We start from the raw sequence: 22,831 nt of genomic DNA, 5'->3' as shown, positions 1-22,831 counted from the left end.
ATCGAGGGCAGGTCCCTCCAACAGGGATAGAATTAGGGAAACACGTGAATCCTCAGACTGAAAACGAGAAGGCTGGGCTCTGTACACTATTTGGCATTGTGCCAGAAAACCACGGCATTTACCTGACTCCCCATTAAAGCATGAGGGGAGCTGGACTTTAGCCTCACAAGGTAATGACCGGGGGCCTGTGAGTAGTGCTTGAGAGACATTAGGTGGGCTCTGGTGAGGGGGAGGTAATTGTGCATTGGCTATGCGGTCAGCCAAATCAGGCATGGAACTATCCATCTTGCGCAATCCTTCATACATCTCCCCATGCTGTTGCACCATGAGAGCTTGTTGTTGTTGTAATTGTACGATAGCTTCCTCATGTGAAAGCAATCCTTGACGCTGCGCAGCTAGTGCTTGTTCGAGACCTGTGTTATCTGCTGACCTAGTCATGGCCTTTTCATTCTGTGAGGGCTGTGTGTATGTGTGTGTGTGTGTGGGTCATGAGCAGATAACAGGGACTCTTAAAGTTATCCGTAAAACGGACAACCACTAAACTGCTTACGCAGGTATTTTAGGAGAGGGGAAAAATTAAACAACACAAAACAACCTTTACAGGTGGAAATCTCAAAGTGAGTAATTAAGAAAATAAATCAAGTCCCAAAAAACAGGACTACTCTCAATAAAGAGGTATAGTATAAAAGTAAATAAGCCAAAAGGACACCTCCTAATAAAAGGAGTTTATATTGGAAAAAGTAAAACAATAAACCTCCACTAAAGGAGTTTATGTGTAGAATCACATGAGTAGCCTAAAATAAGAATGACTACCACAAAGCTCAATTCTGAATCAGAAATCAGACTACACTTCAATATAATGAACGTGACCAAAAGGACAGCCAACACTAGGAAATGAAAAAGCAGTTGACACTGCGATCTCCAAACTTAAATAGACTCCACATGGCCATAGGCACAGCTGCACTGCATCAGCTGTAATCAAGCCCACACACCTGCCGACCCATGAGGCAATTAACCACAGGGAACAGGGATTGACAGCTATCCCTCACAGAGAGGTGAAATAAAGCAAAAATAGACAGCTGTCCCTCACAGAAAGGTGAAATAAGGCAAAAACCATGACAAGAATAGACCCGACGTGTCGTTGGAACATACCCCGAAGATTCCAGGGGTAAGCAAATCTCCGTAAGTACCCAATATTATCTAAACTTTTCAAATCAACTAGTTGCATAGGGCGTCTTGCATCCGCTATGATGGAAACGAAAATAGAGGAAGAGTGAGTGGTGGCCATGCCCAGTCCTATGTAGCACGCCACTAAGGGGCGGGACCTGGCAGGTGAGGGGTGTATTTTGGGTTTATTCGTTGATGGAGTACAATAGGTACATGAGATGAGGTATATCTCGGTATGGCTTAAGAGCGGGACGCGATGCAAGTACGCTATATAACTTCCAAACAGTGAAACTGAGAAAAATGGCTTTAAAGTTTTTTGACTTGCCATCCAAAATGTGTTATAGGTAGATAGATGATAGTACCCAGATTTAACATGTATTAATGAACTAATCTTTAGGCATACAAAAATATGACGTAATTATTTTAATTAACCCCAAAAAAGCAGATACTGCACTCTGCTGCACGATTTCCTTAAATAATTATACAGGTAATGTACAGGCAAAGTGCAGTAACTTTAAATACAATGTTGTTTTCCCTCCAGCTTTCATAACTTAACCTAGCCATTTTATTTGGATCATCATCATTCCAATATATTCAGGTGTTAAATTTCATTTTCAAAATGGCTAGGTTAAGTTATCAAAGCTGGAGGGAAAACAACATTGTATATGAAGTGACTGCACTTTGCCTGTACATTACCTGTATAATTATTTAAGGAAATAGTGCAGCAGAGTGCAGTATCTGCTTTTTTGGGGTTAATTAAAATAATTACGTCATATTTTTGTATGCCTAAAGATTACTTCATGAATACATGTTAAATCTGGGTACTATCATCTATCTACCTATAACACATTTTGGATGGCAAAAACGTTAAAGCCATTTTTCTCAGTTTGGAAGTTACTGCGGTCTGCCTGGGTTTTGAGTGTGATTTTGTAGTTACTGCAGTTTTTAAAACCCCATATCTCCAAAACTGAGCGACATTAACATCTGAAACTTGGTCACAAGATAAAACATTTATTGACAAGTTCAATTTCACTCATAACAAAATTTAGACTTTTTTCAAGTTACTGCGGTTAGCCTTGACAGGGCAGTGTACTTCTCAGTATGATAACGGCTGCTAACCTGGTGATCTCTGTACTTCTCAGTATAATAACGGTTACTAACCTGGTGATCTCTGTACTTCTCAGTATAATAACGGCTGCTAACCTGGTCATCTCTGTACTTCTCAGTATAATAATAACGGCTGCTAACCTGGTGATCTCTGTACTTCTCAGTATAATAACGGTTACTAACCTGGTGATCTCTGTACTTCTCAGTATGATAACGGTTACTAACCTGGTGATCTCTGTACTTCTCAGTATGATAACGGCTGCTAACCTGGTGATCTCTGTACTTCTCAGTATGATAACGGCTGCTAACCTGGTGATCTCTGTACTTCTCAGTATAACATGGTTACTAACCTGGTGATCTCTGTACTTCTCAGTATGATAATAACGGTTACTAACCTGGTGATCTCTGTACTTCTCAGTATGATAACGGCTGCTAACCTGGTGATCTCTGTACTTCTCAGTATAACATGGTTACTAACCTGGTGATCTCTGTACTTCTCAGTATGATAACGGTTACTAACCTGGTGATCTCTGTACTTCTCAGTATAATAACGGCTGCTAACCTGGTGATCTCTGTACTTCTCAGTATAATAACGGCTGCTAACCTGGTGATCTCTGTACTTCTCAGTATAACATGGTTACTAACCTGGTGATCTCTGTACTTCTCAGTATGATAACGGCTGCTAACCTGGTGATCTCTGTACTTCTCAGTATGATAACGGCTGCTAACCTGGTGATCTCTGTACTTCTCAGTATGATAACGGCTGCTAACCTGGTGATCTCTGTACTTCTCAGTATAATAATAACGGCTGCTAACCTGGTGATCTCTGTACTTCTCAGTATAATAATAACGGCTGCTAACCTGGTGATCTCTGTACTTCTCAGTATGATAACGGCTGCTAACCTGGTGATCTCTGTACTTCTCAGTATGATAACGGCTGCTAACCTGGTGATCTCTGTACTTCTCAGTATGATAACGGCTGCTAACCTGGTGATCTCTGTACTTCTCAGTATAATAACGGCTGCTAACCTGGTGATCTCTGTACTTCTCAGTATAATAACGGTTACTAACCTGGTGATCTCTGTACTTCTCAGTATGATAACGGCTGCTAACCTGGTGATCTCTGTACTTCTCAGTATAATAATAACGGCTGCTAACCTGGTGATCTCTATACTTCTCAGTATAATAACGGCTGCTAACCTGGTGATCTCTGTACTTCTCAGTATAACGGCTGCTAACCTGGTGATCTCTGTACTTCTCAGTATAATAATAACGGCTGCTAACCTGGTGATCTCTGTACTTCTCAGTATAATAACGGCTGCTAACCTGGTGATCTCTGTACTTCTCAGTATGATAACAGCTGCTAACCTGGTGATCTCTGTACTTCTCAGTATAATAATAACGGCTGCTAACCTGGTGATCTTTGTACTTCTCAGTATGATAACGGTTACTAACCTGGTGATCTCTGTACTTCTCAGTATGATAACGGCTGCTAACCTGGTGATCTCTGTACTTCTCAGTATAATAACGGCTGCTAACCTGGTGATCTCTGTACTTCTCAGTATAATAATAACGGCTGCTAACCTGGTGATCTTTGTACTTCTCAGTATGATAACGGTTACTAACCTGGTGATCTCTGTACTTCTCAGTATGATAACGGCTGCTAACCTGGTGATCTCTGTACTTCTCAGTATGATAATAACGGTTACTAACCTGGTGATCTCTGAACTGATCCCCACCGAACGCAGAGACGCACGGCTTGATACCGCCGGTTCCCAGGGCGATGAGGACCAGACCCGCCATGGACATAGCTCTGGAGGGAGGGAGGGAGGACAAAGTGAGAGACTGAATAATAATAATAACTAGACAATTCCACTCGGGGGAAATTGTGAAAGTGTGGGTGACGCCTGTGCACCGCCGGGAGAGGGTCTCTCTGACAAACGGTTCAAAAGATACAAAAAGGGGGAGGAGCCAAACTATGGGCATGGTCAACATAGACCAATGAAAGAGGACATCCCTACTGAGTACAATGGCACAACCTCCCGAAAAATTTAAAAAACTTTTTTTTATATTTTTTATTTTTCACAAAAAATATATTTTTTGACAAAAAAGTCTTGTTTTTCAGTCCCATTTCGGGGAAAGTGGTCCAGGGTGGTCGGATCTGGAGTACTGGCCCCCTTTTTAGAAATCAGACTAAGTGTTGAGCTCCAGGCTCTCCACTCGTCCCGGCAAGCCCAAACTTAAGCACTCTACCGGGCCTCGCAAGCTAAGGGACCTCGCGACCGGAGTACTGGCCCCCTTTTTAAAATCAGACTAAGTGCTGAGCCCCAGGCTCTGAAAAACAACTTTTTTTACTTTTTTGTCAAAAAATATTTTTTATGAAAAAAAATATATATAAAAAAACGTATTAAAAAACTTTTCTGAGTTTTACAAATTTTTCTGGAAATATTTTATCAATTCAGTACTGCTACACAGAGGGGCGATTAAGGGTTAACTCCATGAGAGGTCATTGCCAGGTCAGCTGTACTGAGTTGATTGACAGCTTCCTTTGAGCCATGAGCCACACACACACCTGCGCACCACTGATTAGGGTGTGATGCAATCAACAATGACGCTGCACTTTCACTTTGAATGTATTTCAATGAGGGCAGATGCATGACGTCATTCTCACGATGATTAAAAGCAAACGATAAGAGATGAAGCGTTGTGACTTTCAGATGAGCACTTGAAGGGTTATGTGAAGGGTTGTGTGCGATATTGTGGCATTCCGTCGACAATTGTGGCCCCGGTGGCGAGCATAATACAAGGGGGGAAAAGCTCAAAAATCTGCATTTTCTTAGAGTGGAAACCCATTGGTGTCTATGGGGAGGATAACCTTCAAACAAATGGTTTTTAAGTGTGGACGACGGGACAGTGAGGGAGGCAGTGGAGGAGGACCGGAGGGAACGGGTGGGGCGGTAGGGAAGAAGGAGATCAGTCAGGTAGGGGGGGGGTGGCAGGCTATGGAGGGCTTTGAAGGTAAGGAGTAATGTTTTCAAGTTTTTAAATGTCATCAGTGACCCAAATAAAATGCACGCGTGTGTTTCCTGTGTGTGTCGCCCATCGCATGTGTGTGTTCTCTGCATGACTACGTTGCAAAAGTACAGTTTGATCTTAATCTTAATCTACGGTTCTTCATCTGGACGGCGTCCATTCTCTGAATTCCGTCCAATTGGAACTCACACGTGGAAGGTCATGTTGTCGGGCTTTCCGTCTCTGTCCGCGTCGGTGATGTCATGGATGGCGCTGACGGCCATCACGATCTGCCCCAGTGCGTACACGATGGACAGGTAGATGATGGTCCTGCAGACGGGAGAGATGTTTACATATATCTTATATATATATATATATATATATATATATATATATATATATATATATATATATCAATATATACATCATTTGATTTGATTTGAAACCTTTATTTATACAGGGAATTACAGCACCCCGATTACAGCATTTGGACATAGAATACACATTGCATATAGTATACACATAGGTCCATACATACATACATACATACATACATACATACATACATACATACATACATACATACATACATACATACATACATACATACATACATACATACATACATACATACATACATACATACATACATACATACATACATACATACATGTTAGCTACATACATACATATTAGCTACATACATACATATTAGCTACATCCATCCATCCATACATACATATTAGCTACATACATACATATTAGCTACATACATACATACATACATACATACATACATACATACATACATACATACATACATACATACATACATACATACATACATACATACATACATACATACATACATACATACATACATACATACATACATACATACACACACACACACACATACATACATACATACATACATACATACATACATACATACATACATACATACATACATACATACATACATACATACATACATACATACATACATACATACATACATACATACCTACCTACCTACCTACCAGTGGCGGCTGCTGACAATTTCTTTTGGTGAAGCACAAATTATTACATTATATGTTAAATTTAGTGCTGTCAAACGATTAAAATATTTAACTCGATTAATCGCATGATTGTCCATAGTTAACTCGCGATTAATCGCAAATTAATCGCATTTTAATTTTTTTATTTTTTTTTACCTTAAACAGATCTTTTTCAAGTTCCAAGTTTTAATACTCTTATCAACATGCGAGTCAACAAATGCTTGCTTTATGCAGCCATTTAACACAAAAGGATGACCCTCATGCATTGCAAATTTGCATCAAATTCAAAACAGAGTGATGCACAAAATAACTTAAAAGAAAATAATAATTTAAAACAATGAATAAAGTGTGCATGAAATAATAGGGGAAAGAAAACGTTAGGAACTTGTTACATTCACCCACACAAGGGCTGATTAATCACACCCCCCCTCTCTCCCTCACACACACACACACTCTCCCAGCTCTCTTTCTCTCTTGCCCCTTCCTCATCTCTCTCACCCCCCTCTCTCTCTATATCTCACACACACACACACACACACACACACACACACACACACACACACACACACACACACACACACACACACACACACACTTCAGAAACAAACATAGTATCAATGAGAGCATCAATAATACACCTGAGTGAAGTCTAGTAAAAAAAAAACATTTTTTTTTTTTTTTTTTTTTTTGTTAATCTTGAGTTAAAAAAATTAGTGGCATTAATAGAATCGGGAGTTAACGCGATATTAACGCGATATATTTGACAGCCTTAGTTAAATTATATTTAAAACATCCCCCAATGTGGTGGCTGTGAGTTAAAAATATTGGGGAGGACGGGAGAGATAAAAAAAAATTAATAAAGAAGTACAGACACACAGTGTGGTTATGAAGACAGCAGACAGACACTACAGTTAAAGACAACAGGCACTAGTAATAAATACATAAGTAACTCTTGACACACACGCCTCACTTACAAACATCACAAGAGAGGAGGAGGAGGAGGAGGGGAGAGGAGGAGGAGAGGGAGAGGAGGAGAGGGGAGGAGGAGGAGGGGAGAGGAGAGAGGAGAGGGAGAGGAGAGGAGGAGAGGAGGGGGAGGAGAGGAGGGGAGAGGAGGAGGAGAGAAGGGGAGAGGAGGAGGAGAGGGAGAGGAGGAGAGGGGAGGAGGAGGAGGAGGAGGGGAGAGGAGAGAGGAGAGAGGAGAGAGGAGAGGGAGAGGAGAGGAGGAGAGGAGGGGGAGGAGAGGAGGGGAGAGGAGGAGGAGGAGGAGGAGGAGGAGGAGGAGGGGCGAGCGCCTTGCCCACTGCGCCAATCAGCCGCCCAGGAACAGGAAGAATCTTTAAGGTTGTTCGAGATAAATAAAGATCAAATCAAAATCTAATTATTATTATTATTATCATAAGGAGCTATTTTTTAATTGTTACATTTCTGTTTATTCAATGTCCGACAGATAGTATTTGTGTTACATTATTGGCCCATGGGCAACCCTGGTTTATATCCACGGTTAGGAGAACCGGTCACTCACTTAAACTTGCCCAGCCAGGAGTCGGCCACAATGGCCCCCAAGATGGGGGTCAGGTAGCAGAGAGCCACGAAGGCGTGGTAGATGGAGGTCGCCATGTCATCGTCCCACAACAGGAAGTACTTGAAGTAGAGCACCAGCACAGCTGCAGACGGGCAAGCAGACGGGAGTTACTAATAATAATAATAATAATAATAATAATAATAATAATAATAATAATAATAATAATAATAATAATAATAATAATAATAATAATATAATAATAATAATAATAATAATAATAATAATAATAATAATAATAATAATAATAATAATAATAATAATAATAATAATAATAATGAGTTACTCATCATCACTGTGTCCTTCCTGAGAAGGTTGGTTGGTCCGCTCTGACGGAGAGACGCAACAAACACTGATATTGGTTCATTTTTAAGGCCCTTATTGGTAAACTACCTCCTTATACTACATCATTATTGGTAAGCTACCTCCTTATACTACATCATTATTGGTAAGCTACCTCCTTATACTACATCATTACTGGTAAGCTACCTCCTTATACTACATCATTATTGGTAAGCTACCCCCTTATACTACATCATTATTGGTAAGCTACCTCCTTATACTACATCATTATTGGTAAGCTACCTCCTTATACTACATCATTATTGGTAAGCTACCCCCTTATACTACATCATTATTGGTAAGCTACCTCCTTATACTACATCATTACTAATAAGCTACCTCCTTATACTACATCATTATTGGTAAGCTACCTCCTTATACTACATCATTATTGGTAAGCTACCTCCTTATACTACATCATTATTGGTAAGCTACCTCCTTATACTACATCATTATTGGTAAGCTACCTTCTTATACTACATCATTATTGGTAAGCTACCTCCTTATACTACATCATTACTGGTAAGCTACCTCCTTATACTACATCATTACTGGTAAGCTACCTCCTTATACTACATCATTACTGGTAAGCTACCTCCTTATACTACATCGTTATTGGTAAGCTACCTCCTTATACTACATATATGGAACCTGTTCTAGTGACTGGAGTTTGCTCTGAACAGAGTAAATCTGCATTTTGCTATCATGCCTCTAGCTCATGGAATGAACTCATGGAATTTGCCTCGTCTTATTGTTATGATTTTACTGTGTGATTTTATATGCTTTTTCTTGCTTATTTCTGTATGTACACTCGTAAATGAGGTAAACCTCAGTTGCGTTTCAAGGATAAATAAAGGTTTGAAATGTCAGTTCCCTTAAATCTTATTTTTAACCTTTTTGTACGATAAGACAAGATACGATAAGATAATATATTCCTTTATTGATCCCCTTGGGGGAATTCGGGCATCATAGCAGCATGGAGGAGGGGAGGTACAGGTATGGGCAGGGTAATAGTAGAAAGACATAAATATAGGCAATAAAATGTGATCTGAATATAAAAATATGAGAACGATAAACAGTGTAAACAATATAATTAACTCTGAATATAAAAATATGAGAAAAGTAAACAGTGTAAACAGTGCAGGTGAGGGTCTCTACCCTAACTGGCAGGATATACGTCATACGTTATAGACGGTGGAGGTGGTTCGGTTTGGTTTTGGTCCCATTATCCCATCATGTGTGGTCCTTTTTTATTGGTTATTTGCATGATTCATTATAATAAATAAAAATAAACTCTAAACACTGCCAAATCATTATTGTTTGTGTTTATTTTTATTTTTTAAATGCCTGAATTTCCCCCAAGGGGATCAATAAAGGAATATCTTATCTTATCAATAGGAGGCAGTACACCGCCTTGATGGTTGATTAGTTACACGTTCTCACCTCGCATGCCATAGTAGGAGAACCTCTCGCAGAACTCGTTGATGACGATGAAGAAGATGCTGAGGGGATATCCGCACACCTCCACCCTCTGGACCATGGATCACAACACATCAACAACATTAATGATAATATAATGTAATATATCAAATATTAGTCGTTGTTTGTGCGTCCTGTTCACCCCCTCTCTCTTCTGGGGCGCTAAAAATATCGCCCCACTGGCTGCGCAAAGCAGCCAATTGAAAAACGCACAGGGCAACATAAATGCAGCCAATCAGCGTCTTCAAATATGATGCCTAAAAGGCGATTTATTTAGTGCCCCAAGCAAGAGTCATTGTCGAATAGCCTATTCACTCTGTTGGCTGAGCGTGGCATTCGTGTGACATCACGTCCCGAATCACGTCCACCAGGAAATAACAAAAACGCTAATAGTTGGAAATTGATAATAATCACAAGATACACTCAGACAGTGTTGGATCTAACAAAATGGATTTATATGGACACATTTATGGAACGTTTTCTTTTTTTTTATCTACTTTTTCTCCCCATTTTTCTATTTTTCTCCCATCCCCAATTTCGTATCGTCCAATTCTACCCTCCCCTGTCTCGAACGCTGTTAGGCCATGCCTCCCACAAGCCGGCTGCAACGTGGACGAAGCCTTGTGTGCTGAAGGGTCTGCAATTAGGTAAAATCAGACCTAAGATTATCCCCCTTTAAGTTCACCAACCGGTTTAATATGTGGGAGCTAAGTTATTTATTTACCACATAATGTTTACTGTCTGCCTACTGCTGGCATCTCAGGTTATATGACAGTGCTGCCATCTAGTGGGCCAGAGGTGGTAGTGTTCCAGCGTAAGTGCGTCACTTCCTGTAGAGCTTGACCTGACGTTGAACTTGCCCAGACTTGTTAGAGAACCGGACGGGAGAAATGCATCCAGCGTTGGTCTCGTAACGTTATAGTTTGATGGTGACCAAGGATGTAAAGTTGCTTACCAAGCGGACATTATACCACCAAGAGAGAGTGAGTTTTTAGTAACCAGCTGATTCGATGTTTAGTAAACGTCTGGGATTAGCACATTACAGCGGACTATAGTATTCCCCATTTATCGTTAACAGTTAGCCGAAGCTAGCTAGCTCGGAGCTAATACCTAACATAGCTCCAGCTCATGCGTTGATAGCTGCTCTATACTGGACATATCAGACGATAATAGCACAGACCAGAGGACATTTAGATAGGGTCTGTGTCGGAGGGACGCTGTAAAAGGACACAACCAGTCCTATGTAGTAGCCACTAGCAGTAGCCTGTTGTACAGAGGGACCAGCGTGTCTTCAGTAGCTGTCGGCGTGCGCCGTGCAGCACTACGGAGCGGAGCGAGACACTCGGATCCACCACAGCGGAGCATCTGGTCTGCAGGAGCAGACTGGTGGCGCCAATCGGACCGGGCAGCGTCTTCCCGCCCTCATCACCACGCAGTGGTCTACTACTCCTCGTTACAGAACCCATCCGGGTTCTTTCTCACCACCAGGATTACTAACTCTCTCCACCTCTCTCGTACTGCAGAGGGAATTGTTTCTCTGCTGCAGTGGTAACCGCGGAAACGTTTGGCCAGAACATTTTAATAGAACCAATTGGGCGCCCATCTAAATTTAGTTATAGTATTTAATTAGGCATTGTGTAAAGTGATAATAATATTTGTATGTATGTTTTTTCCCCCTTTTGCTTATATAAAAATGGCATTATGATTCAAACAGTTTCCTCGCTCTTTCTAGTTTAGGTGACTCAGTTGTGTATTTGGTACAATTAGTTTAACAGTTAAGGCATCCTACCACACCCCCTAAGGTGAAATTTATATACAGTCCTCTAAGCTCCCGCACACCTTGCATCATGTGTCCCCTCCGGTACACGAAGAGGCAGCCGTCGCATCTTTTCACCTGCACAGCGCGATCTCTCAGCGGCGAGGGTCTGTGTGGGAGGGACACGCCGCCCCCGTCGCTTCCTGATTCTACTGCGCAGGCGCACCAACCGACCTGTAGGAGTCGCTGTCCACAACGTCCGATCCCCACCCATCAGCTTTCCCACCCCTAACACTGCCAATTGTATTAGTATGAACGACCAGCCAAGCTGGTAGCAACGCCGAGAGCTGGGCTCGAACCCAGCATCTCCTGCGTTGATGGCGAGCGCCTTGCCCACTGCGCCACCTAGCCGCCCCACATTTATGGGAAGTTCAAGCCTGGACCACAAAGCTTCTCAAAGGGTTTAGCGCGACACGCGACGGCTCTTCCAATACGTACGTGATTTTTCTACCAGCAGCAAAAGAAAGAGAGTCTCAGCCTCAATATATAGTGTTCTGTAGTTACTGAAACTGATTGAATATATGTGAATATATATATATGTTGCCCCGCCCCACCTAGAATAATCTTACCCAGCCGCCACTGTATTTGAACATCTCTATCTAAACTAGAAAGGTGCGCTCAGTGGAGCATAAATGTCTGCGCTTTACAATTTTTTACTCACATTTTTACCCATTCACTCACACATTCACTCACACATTCACACACCGACAGCGGAGGCGACCATGCAAGGTGCCAACCTGCACATCGCGAGCAATTAGGGGTAAAGTGTCTTGCTCAAGGACACATCGACACGCTGCCCGGGAGGAATGGGAATCGAACCGGGAACCTCTGGATTGCCAGATGACTACTCTACCTCCCGAGCCACTGTCGCCCCTATATAGCCACAAGCAGCAATTCAAGCCAACGCAGAGATGTCAAAAATTATTTCACACACGCGGTTCAACAGTGGATCAGTGTCCTGCCAGTTTTGTAATGATTGGACAATAAAAAAACTTTTACTGTCTTTTACTATTATGTACTTTACTACTATGCTACTATACTTATACTGCTGCCTATAGGCCTAATGCTAATATATCTATACTACTATGCACTCGGAGTGTAACACTCCAGTTTGACACTATTTGAGGAACAATGCTATATATATATCTCCACCAAGTTCGGTGATGTTTGGATTTATGGCCAAATCGCCAATGCACTTTTGCCAATGAATCAAAACAGTTTTGATTTATAGTCTCATTTGTGCTATGCCACACCCCTTTCTTTCAATTTGTAGCGGCCGTCCTAGTGGTCAATTTGAATGAAACTTACGGGTATGTGCCAGGTACATGTGGACACATATCCTGCAAGTTTTGTGATGATTGGCCCAAACCGTTGTTGACGTTGGTCTATTTGAAGTTCATTGGTCAATATCTTCAAAACACAATTATATATCAACAAGCCTTGTACAGATTTTTACAAGCTTGTACCAACGTCGGTTGTGTAACAGTAAAGGGCTAACCTTCTGTATTGTCACAGTGAAAGGGTTAACTGGCTGTCGTGTGGCACTGAAGGGGTTAAGGGGGGAGCGGGGGATGGGAACGTCTTCATGGATCCAATCAGGATGAAGCTGACTGTCCGTAGCGGATGGATCAGTGGGGTCAGTGTCTGGGGTAAGTATAGTAAATCATTCCTTAAGGTTGACAGATTAGTATATAGATTAGATGGGGGGGGGGTCCAGTTGATGTATATTTCTATGTTTTTTTGTATTGTTGTTTTGTGTGTGTGTGTGTGTAATTGTTCCTCCTCAAATCATGGGATGGACCGGCCAGATTTCTCGAGATCAACCTTCCCCCGACCCTAGCTTCGCTGCATTGGTATGTTTTTTATACACAAAGACAAATACGACCATGGCTAAACTGAACACATTAATATGGAATACAGGGGGGCTTAACACTCATAAACGTACCAGCATTTCCCTTACTCTATGGAGCTTATAACTCCAAACAAAAATTTCTACTTTTGCAGACTTGCAGCCTAAAAGATGATTTAGCAATTTGAATGATTTCTATTTGGAATACCCCTTTAAAACATTGTGCTAATCAAATGGCCTCTTACCTTGCCCCTCTTATCATCCTTCTTAAGATCCTCGTTATTTTTTTCTGTGTGGAAAAATAAAACCATTTCACAACATCATACCGTTTCATGAAGAAAGCTTGTAACCCACTAGACTCTACTCCCAACATACTCTGCCCTCGTCAGGTGGGCCTTCACTGGGTCTTTACTGGGTCTTACTGGGTCTCACTGGGTCTCGTCTCACTGGGTCTCACTTCACTGGGTCTCACTGGGTCTCACTTCACTGGGTCTCACTGGGTCTCACTTCACTGGGTCTCACTTCACTGGGTCTCACTTCACTGGGTCTCACTTCACTGGGTCTCACGTGAAAACACGGAGGGCTTTCATTCCAAAAACGCTATGCATCCACCAGAGAAGTCATGGGGGGGGAAACCTCCTATCTGCACTAATACCTGGTCGGTATTGTTAACACATAATATAGTCCAAAAACTGTGTATTTTATTGGGTATCCTTAAAAAAATCGCATTCTGCAAGGAAACAACACTTTTTCCAGATAGGAGGTTTTGTTCTTCGGTCATTGCTATGTCTAGTTCATGTCCATTGTGTCGACATCACTGCTGTGAAGCACTTTGGGCTGCAATTCTTCTATGAAAGGTGCTCTACAAATGAAGCTTATTATTATTATTATTAAGATAGATGAACAAAGAGCCAATAATAACTTCAGCAGTATTCCATTATATGCGTTACTTTTGTGCCACTAATATATATATATATATATTTCTATGAGTAACCTTAGGGTCAAACTTTCCAAATGGTGAAAATGTCTCATTTTGGAATAAAACAATGTTTTCAAAGAAGAACACCTAAACATTTAACTTAATCATAATGAATCTATTTGATAATAACTTATCGTGAATTTAAAAACTCACCCGTCATGATGGCACAGAGTGTGGATAACGCCTGTAATCCGCTCAGGTTTGATATTGTAATAATCCCTGTAGGTTGTACGGTGATCAGTGATCGATCCCTCACCGTTAAAAGTGGGAGGTGTCATGACAGGCTGTGTTTACGCAACATAGGTTCTCATTGGCCCCCTGCCGTGTCCGTCTCCCAGTGGACTGTGTCCTGCTGCTTTATGGCGCTCTGGGAACATGCAGTCAGCCGCTGGCCAACATGTGGTTCAGGGACCATCGATTATTACTAACATAGAACACCATGACGTTAATGAAGTCAACATAAGAGAGGATCAATGCATCTCAGAATAGGGATTGTAGTGTATTTTTGATGGTTATGATTATGAGACATTAACAGCAAATTATTATAGCATGATCTAGTTACCACTAATGTGTAAGGCCAAACGGACCCAGACCAATTTGTTTATTGAGAACACACGGCCCCCGGCTGTCTCACCCAGAACATCCACTCGACAGGTTCAACTGGTCGTCCCCGCACCTCGAAGGAAACAAATTATTGAATCACATGCAGACGCCACACTCGCTCGCTCGCACGCATGAAGATAGAGTGAGAGTGGTGCGGCTGGGTGACGTAGCGGAGATTCGGTATCGAATCCCAGTCTCAGCATTGCCTTCGGCTTGGGCCGGCCGTCGTACTGGCTCGTTTGGCAGAGTCAGCGGGTGGAAGTCGATGGGTGGGGGATTGGACGTTGTGGACAGCGACCCCTACAGGTCTGTTGGGAGACGCCGGCACAGCAGAGACAGGAAATGGCGAAAAGATGTGACAGGCTGCCTCCTCGTGTGCCGGAGGGAACACGTGATGCAAGGCTTCTATCCTCTCTACAGCCGACCAGTGGGGGGCATAGTCGAGCAACGGTCAAGACAGGGGAGGGGAGAATTGGATACACGAAAATTGGGATGGGAGAAAAATAGAAAAATAAGGAGAACAAGTGAAAAAAAAAAAAAAAGGATAGATAGATAGATAGAGTGAGAGTAGATAGAGTAGGGAAATAACTAACAGGGCAAAGGAGTCTCTACAAGTTATGTGTCCACAAGGAAACAGAGAAAAAGGCAATCCACCCAGGAGCCAACCATGCACAGAGGTTCAACGACCCAACAAGCCGGCATGGGACGACAAAAGAGTGCAGAGAGAGGTGGAGCCATATACCACATCGCATCAAAAACCATTGAGAGGCTAGTATATGAGCAAATAGACGGGTATTTCTCCACTACTATCAAAGACCGTGTGACTCAGACCAGCTCATCTTGAAATTAGGGGTCAACAGTTTAGATATAAGAACCATGTTGGACCATTGCTAGGGACACAGTTGAGCCGAGACTGTTATCATGGAGGGACCTATCGTTTGCTGTGCTGTGAAACCTGTGCTTTGTCTGCTGAATAAATCACCTTTTCATCAATTGAGCCATTGCCTCTGAAACCAATCTCCAGCTTGAATTCTTCCTGGAAACCAGTGCTCTCACTCACCTAAATATGCTTCAGGATCAATTAACTTTGAATTCAATAATATCCATGAAGTTGATTTTAAAATATTGTTATAAATTAAGTTGAATCATTATTAATCCCCTTGGGGAAATTCGTCCTCTGCATTTGACCTATCCTAACTATTTAGGAGCAGTGAGCCTTGGTCAAGGGACCAACTCCAGTTGTAATGCCAGTACCTTGGTCAAGAGACCAACTCCAGTTGTAATGACCAGTACCTTGGTCAAGGGACCAACTCCAGTTATAATGCCAGTACCTTGGTCAAGGGACCAACTCCAGTTGTAATGCCAGTACCTTGGTCAAGAGACCAACTCCAGTTGTAATGCCAGTACCTTGGTCAAGGGACCAACTCCAGTTGTAATGCCAGTACGTTGGTCAAGGGACCAACTCCAGTTGTAATGCCAGTACCCTGGTCAAGGGACCAACTCCAGTTGTAATGCCAGTACCTTGGTCAAGGGACCAACTCCAGTTATAATGCCAGTACCTTGGTCAAGATACCAACTCCAGTTGTACTGTAATGCCAGTACCTTGGTCAAGCGACCAACTCCAGTTATAATGCCAGTACCTTGGTCAAGATACTAACTCCAGTTGTACTGTAATGCCAGTACCTTGTTCAAGAGACCAACTCCAGTTGTAATGCCAGTACCTTGGTCAAGGGACCAACTCCAGTTGTAATGCCAGTACCTTGGTCAAGGGACCAACTCCAGCTGTGATGTCAGTACCTTGGTCAAGGGACCAACTCCAGGTGTAATGTCAGTACCTTGGTCAAGAGACCAACTCCAGGTGTAATGTCAGTACCTTGGTCAAGGGACCAACTCCAGTTGTAATGCCAGTACCTTGGTCAAGGGACCAACTCCAGTTGTAATGCCAGTACCTTGGCACCTTACGAATTGCACAAACAACTCACTGCAGCACCCACTTTACCCACTTTAGAACACCTAAACACACTTTATATTTATTGGTAAAGAATTTCCACTACAACCCATACCTCATTACACCTTACTGTACATTGTACGTCATCCCATCTCTGCTTTGCACTGTATAGTATATAGTATATTGTATTGTAACTCAGTTACTTCTACTCTGCATTGAACATTGTATATATGTATATACTGAACACTTTTGTCTACGTACCTGACTTCTATTTTATACTTGCTATACTTATTTTATACTTATCTATTTTTGTCTAGCACAGTCTCTGGAGCGTAACAGAAAGAAGCATTTTGTATAAAAGTATTCTGTACTTCTGTATGACAACTAATAAAGAAACTTGAAACTTGAACCTTGGTCAAGAGACCAACTACAGGTGTAATGTCAGTACCTTGGTCAAGGGACCAACTGCAGTTGTAATGTCAGTATGCCGCCCTCTTCTAGAAAACATTTGGCATGAGAAGATGGCCCTATCCAATCTATTAAGACATCTTTAAAAATGACTGTTCTATCATTTAAAAAATGAAAACCAGATTCCATTTACTATTAGAATTGCTGCGCTGAAAACTGACACCGGTTTGTGAAATATTAATATACATTTAATAATAAATAATAATATATTCCCTACGGCGTCAAAGAAACGGTAAGCGGAGGAACCGAGGGTAGAAGTGGAGAAACAGGTGAATTTTATTCAAAAGAAAAGCATTAGGGAGATTTTATTTTCTTTACAGCAGAACAGTGACTTTCTGTTAAATAAAATTAAAAAAAAACCACTGTATCCCATAATATAAAACAATTTCATTAACATTTTCAATGCACACTAAAATGGTAAAAGCTTCATGTGAACTTCCACAGTAGGCCTAGTCTCTGGTTCATCGCACCTCCATCACATTGGCAAGAAGGTCCTCTTTACAGTGTATGAGCCCCACACAGCAAGATACTGTATTTCTGCTAAAAAGACAAAAATATTGCACACAGTCCTTTTTTCTATATACAAGAATAAACAACTTGGAATATACTTCCCGTATGCAATGGCTTTAAATATTTCCAAACTCTCCCGTTCTCTAAGACATCAAAGTGATTAAGGTTGAATCGTAACGTGTTTCATAGGAAGCGGTTTTATTTTCTTTATTTTTACTTTTTCTAATGGGTTGCAGCTTTGTAGAAATATAACTTCATGTACAGAGAGATGAGTGTCAGTGTAACGCAGCATATATACTGTTCATCGAGACGTCGATAGAGATTTATAAAAAGTGGAATACTGTACATAAAAAAAAGAAAGAGTCACTAAGTGATTCAGAGTGGGAGAAATTATCAAAATACTCACAGGTAAAAGTGGGTTTTTGGAGGGTGGTAATGACATGCACATGGGCCCCCCCACCCCGCCCCTTCCCCCCCCCCCCCCCTGCCCCTGGTTGAACACTAGGATTAGTCACCATCGTTTTACAGTGCAACACAGAGGCCCACAGCTCTCCGGGATAGTGATTAGTTTAGTAATGACAGTGCCGTTCCTAGCTTATAATATGCCTATGGTGCCCCCCCCCCCCCCCCCCGTTGTTTTGTTTTGTAAACTATCGCATAATTAACCCTACATTGGACAAATCCTGTATCAAACAAATACTTTGATCAAACAATGGCAATGGTTTATTCAGTAGCAGTGTGTTCGATAGAATAGATTCCCGAATCATGTGGTACTGAGTGAGTGGGACCCCCCCCCCCCCCCATGTGGTACTGAGTGACTGAGTGAGTGGGCCCCCCCCTCCCCATGTGGTACTGAGTGAGTGGTTAATACAGGGGGCCCACTCTGACAAGCTTAATTGACGTGACGTGCAGTGATCGATAGAAAACCCATCGTGCAAATGTCACCATTGGGGGGGATAATAATAAAGAAATATATATAAAAAAATAATAATCGTGAACTCTGATCAGGCAACTGTGGGTTTCTGTGTTGCATTGTAAAAAAAAAAAGTGTGGCCAGTCTTACTCTTAACTAGAGAGACTACCGTATGGCCATAGAGAGAATACTGGTGAAACTAGAGAGGGGGGGGGGGGGCTGCGGAGCTCTATAGTTGCTACTTGAAGATCCCCAGAGGAATGTCTCCACAGGAAACGCTAAGCCAGACCAGCCCTCCTCGTACAGTGTTTCCTACACACATCCCTTAGTGGCAGCTAATAGATTCACCAAAACGGACAATAATACATACGTCAAAATACATCTGACCGATGCTGACGTATGTATTATTGCCCGTTTTGGTGAATCTCTTAGCGGTGGGTTTGATATTACAGTCTTTCCCCGCTATGTGTTATTTTACGCCGGTCACCACCTCTACATGTAACATCACAACCTGTGAGGAAACACGGTACAGCCTTGCCCGCTACCCCGACAAGGCAGCTCAACCTGTGAGGAAGCACGGTACAGCCTTGCCCGCTACCCCGACAAGGCAGCTCAACCTGTGAGGAAACACGGTACAGTCTTGCCCGCTACCCCGACAAGGCAACACTCAACCACGTATGTGATCATCTCCGTTGTCCCCCTCTTCTCTTTGCTCACGTAGAACTCGGACAAAAACTCCCTCAGTCCTTTTCCGCTGGCATGGATGAATGTCCCAGCCACCGAAGTAACTGTACTGTGTGGATAAACATACAATATATATATAAAAAAATAACTAAAACAACAACAACAACTAAAGAATAGGTCCAGTGCCTTGGTCTTCGTGTCCCATCCCAAACCCCCTCAAGAGTACGAGGGTTGAAAGAATGGAGGACTGAGCTCCGCCTCCCTCCCAGCGACTGGAGGAGAAGAGAGAGAGAGAGAGAGAAGCAGGAATGGGAGTGTGGGGTGAAGGGTATATGGCATCACTAAGCACGCCCGTACGGGGGCCGTGGAGAGGTCAGGGGTCGGCCCAGATGGGGGGGGGGGGGGGTCTCCTCACACCACGGAGGAGGAGCTGGGAATGCCCTGGATGGTGGCGCCGGTTGGTGTGCCGCTGATGGCGTTGAAGATGTGGAGCGAGTCTGGAAGAACAGAACTCTTCATGCCGTCCTCGACCGGACTGATCTGAGGGAGGGAGGGAGGAGGGATGGAGGGAGTGAGGGAGGAGGGAGGAGAGGAGGAGGGAGGAGAGGAGGAGGGAGGGAGGGAGGGAGGGAGGTAGGTAGGGAGGGAGGGAGGGAGGGAGGGAGGGAGGGAGGGAGGAAGGGAGGGAGGGGGGAAGAAGATGTTAAGGAACAACCTGGAACTATATCAGATGTTGTACCTCAGTGACAATTATGGGATGTGTTGAGCTCATTAAGCTGCATTACCATCCGATCTGCTCAGCAGCACAGAGGGAGAGCAGAGAGAGGGGTTATCAACATGTCGTCACATTATTACATTAGATTCAAATGTATTGTCATCATGCAGCACAGGTACAGTCAGGGAACAAAATAAGCACCCGCCAAACACCAATGGCGTGTAGATTTCCTCTTTGGCTGGTAAATTACAGAGGCTACTCAGCCACTCTGGCGTGTAAAATAATTGGGAGCCATATGAGCATATTCGAGTATTATATCAGGGCTATACAGTGCAAGCATTTCACTCGCATTTGCCTCTAAAAATAGATTTGTGCGAACCGGAAAAATCATTTAGGAGCACAGTGTGCGAGTAATAGTCTTGCGTAGTGGGCGTGTCAACAACTGCGCAATTGTCATTTCCTAATAGAGATGGAACAGCGTGAAAATGATTCTATTTAATTATAATAATTATAATAATTATCATAAATATAATATATAAATGTAATTTTCTTTTTTAATTACAAAAAAATTATATTAATAATAATTATTATAATTTTTTTGTTGTTGTACCGAACTCGTACCGAACCGTGACCCCAATACCGAGGTGCGTACCGAACCGTGGCTTCTGTGTACGTTACACCCCTAATGTGCAACGAAAACTCCGCGAGCAGCAGTTCCAATTGTCTAACATGCTTTGCATCCTCGCCAGTCCTGTATACCCACGCCGCGCTAAAAACATTAACTACTGTAATTAGGGATGCTCGATATTGGCTTTTTTACCGATAACGATATACCGATATTGTCCAACTCTTAATTTCCGATACCGATATCAACCGATACCGATATATGCAGGGTCCCCCCCCCCCCCCCCCCAAAATGGAATAATTTCAGGTAATTAACATTACATATCTCTTGTTGTGGAATTAACACAACATTATGCATACTTTTGAGAATAAATAAAATCAGAATTTGCTTACTTGCTTGCCTGGGTAAATAAAGGTTATAGAAATGTATAAAAAAAAATAAAAAAAAATGTTAAAATTTAAAACCGATACCGATATTTTCCGATATCACATTTTAATGCCGATATCGGCCGATAATATCGGTAGGCCGATAATATCGGACATCCCTAACTGTAATGTTATCTGCTAACTGAGTACTCCAACTAAGCTAACCTGCTAACGCTAATCACTGGCGACGCTCAGAGGCAGTGAGGGAAGGGAGGGCTGAGAATCTGCCTCTCTCCGTCTATCTCTCTGTGTGTGTGTGTGTGTGTGTGTGTGTGTGTGTGTGTGTGTGTGTGTGTGTGTGTGTGTGTGTGTGTGTGTGTGTGTGTGTGTGTGTGTGTGTTGTGTGTGTGTCGCTCTCTCTCTCTCCTAAACCTATTTCATTCAAAAGGAAGATATTGATGGACAGTAGCTATAGTATATAGCTCAGTAGCTGTAACAGAATAATTGTATTAATTACTATTGATTAACTATTATTCAATAGCGTTTAAATTATAATGAATTAAAGAATTGTATAAAGAATTTTCCATGTTCTGTCATCTAATAATATATTCCATTACCTTTCCTATCTGTATCTGTATCAAAGTCAAAATGTTGGTATTGTGACAACAGTACAACATACAAAAGCAGCTTTGTGTCTAGTAGGCATGGGCCAATGTGTGATTTTGGTGATATGTGCTATTGCACAGATGTTGACCCTTAGTATAATATGCATGTAATAAATAGTTTGTTAATAAACTCTGTTACTTGAAAAAATTTCACTGTGCTCCTAAATTTCTTTGTGTGCTCCTAATTTTTATTTTATTTAGGAGCACATGTGCTCCCTGGGGAAAAGGTTAGCGTAGAGCCCTGTATATAGTAATAATAATAACACAGCAATATACTAAAAAGCTATTTCAAATTTTTGGCTGGTAAAAAATCTGCTTGGCTGGTAAGCCAAAAAGTTAAATTTGTTCCCTGGGTACAGTACAACGGAAAGACGTTTGGCATCCAACCAGAGTGCAAATGTAGCAGTAAAGTGCAATAGTGATATACAATGTACAGGTGATTAAACTGGGTGTAAAATATATAAATGAGTACTACTGAGTAAATAGTGCTAATCAGATGTATGTACAGAGTTGTAGTATTAATAAGTGATACAGGTATAAAGACACTATGGTAGTAAGTCATACTGGCCAGCAGCGTAACTAGTAAGAGTAGGTAAGGGATATGTATAGATATCTACAGATATGTAAAAAGTTCAAATGTATCCTTTCAAACTACATATACAAATGACTGTAACTACATATCATATAGCATGTGAAATAGTAATACTTTAGTAATCATATCACTTCACGTAAAATACAATAGATACAATAAATAAATACATAGTGTATAATATTGTACACTACATATTAGGGCTGCACGATTTTGGGAAATAATCTAATTGCGATTTTTCTGACAGATATTGCGATTGCGATTAAATTTGCGATTATAATAATTAATTTTTTTAAGCAGCCCCACAGAGGTTTATTGTAAAATGCGGCTTGCATCTGGCCTACGTGGTGGG

The 22,831-nt window shown here is 41.9% G+C and overlaps 2 protein-coding genes across 3 annotated transcripts in view; both read right to left on the bottom strand.

Annotated features, from left to right (window-relative positions):
* LOC311228426 (solute carrier family 15 member 1-like) overlaps positions 1-9,811 on the bottom strand; it is a gene marked incomplete at both ends in the record, with an annotated part of 172,677 nt that extends 162,866 nt beyond the window's left edge. Inside the window, 4 exons of the mRNA XM_084314333.1 lie at positions 3,988-4,087; positions 5,497-5,616; positions 7,873-8,014; positions 9,715-9,811. Coding sequence (XP_084170459.1) covers positions 3,988-4,087; positions 5,497-5,616; positions 7,873-8,014; positions 9,715-9,811 — 459 coding nt within the window. The remainder of the gene's footprint in view (positions 1-3,987; positions 4,088-5,496; positions 5,617-7,872; positions 8,015-9,714) is intronic.
* Positions 9,812-18,564: 8,753 nt separating this feature from the next.
* Positions 18,565-22,831, bottom strand: part of LOC311229007 (dedicator of cytokinesis protein 9-like) — a 502,654-nt gene continuing 498,387 nt past the window's right edge. For both annotated transcript variants that reach the window (XM_084314997.1, XM_084314998.1), the window contains exon 53: positions 18,565-20,060. In XM_084314997.1, coding sequence (XP_084171123.1) covers positions 19,932-20,060 — 129 coding nt within the window. In that variant the 3' untranslated portion in view covers positions 18,565-19,931. The remainder of the gene's footprint in view (positions 20,061-22,831) is intronic.

The sequence above is a fragment of the Notolepis coatsorum genome (assembly GCF_963971535.1).
Source record: "Notolepis coatsorum genome assembly, chromosome: 5".
In the NCBI taxonomy this organism is placed as follows: domain Eukaryota; kingdom Metazoa; phylum Chordata; class Actinopteri; order Aulopiformes; family Paralepididae; genus Notolepis; species Notolepis coatsorum.
This window is presented reverse-complemented; position numbering and strand designations above follow the sequence as displayed.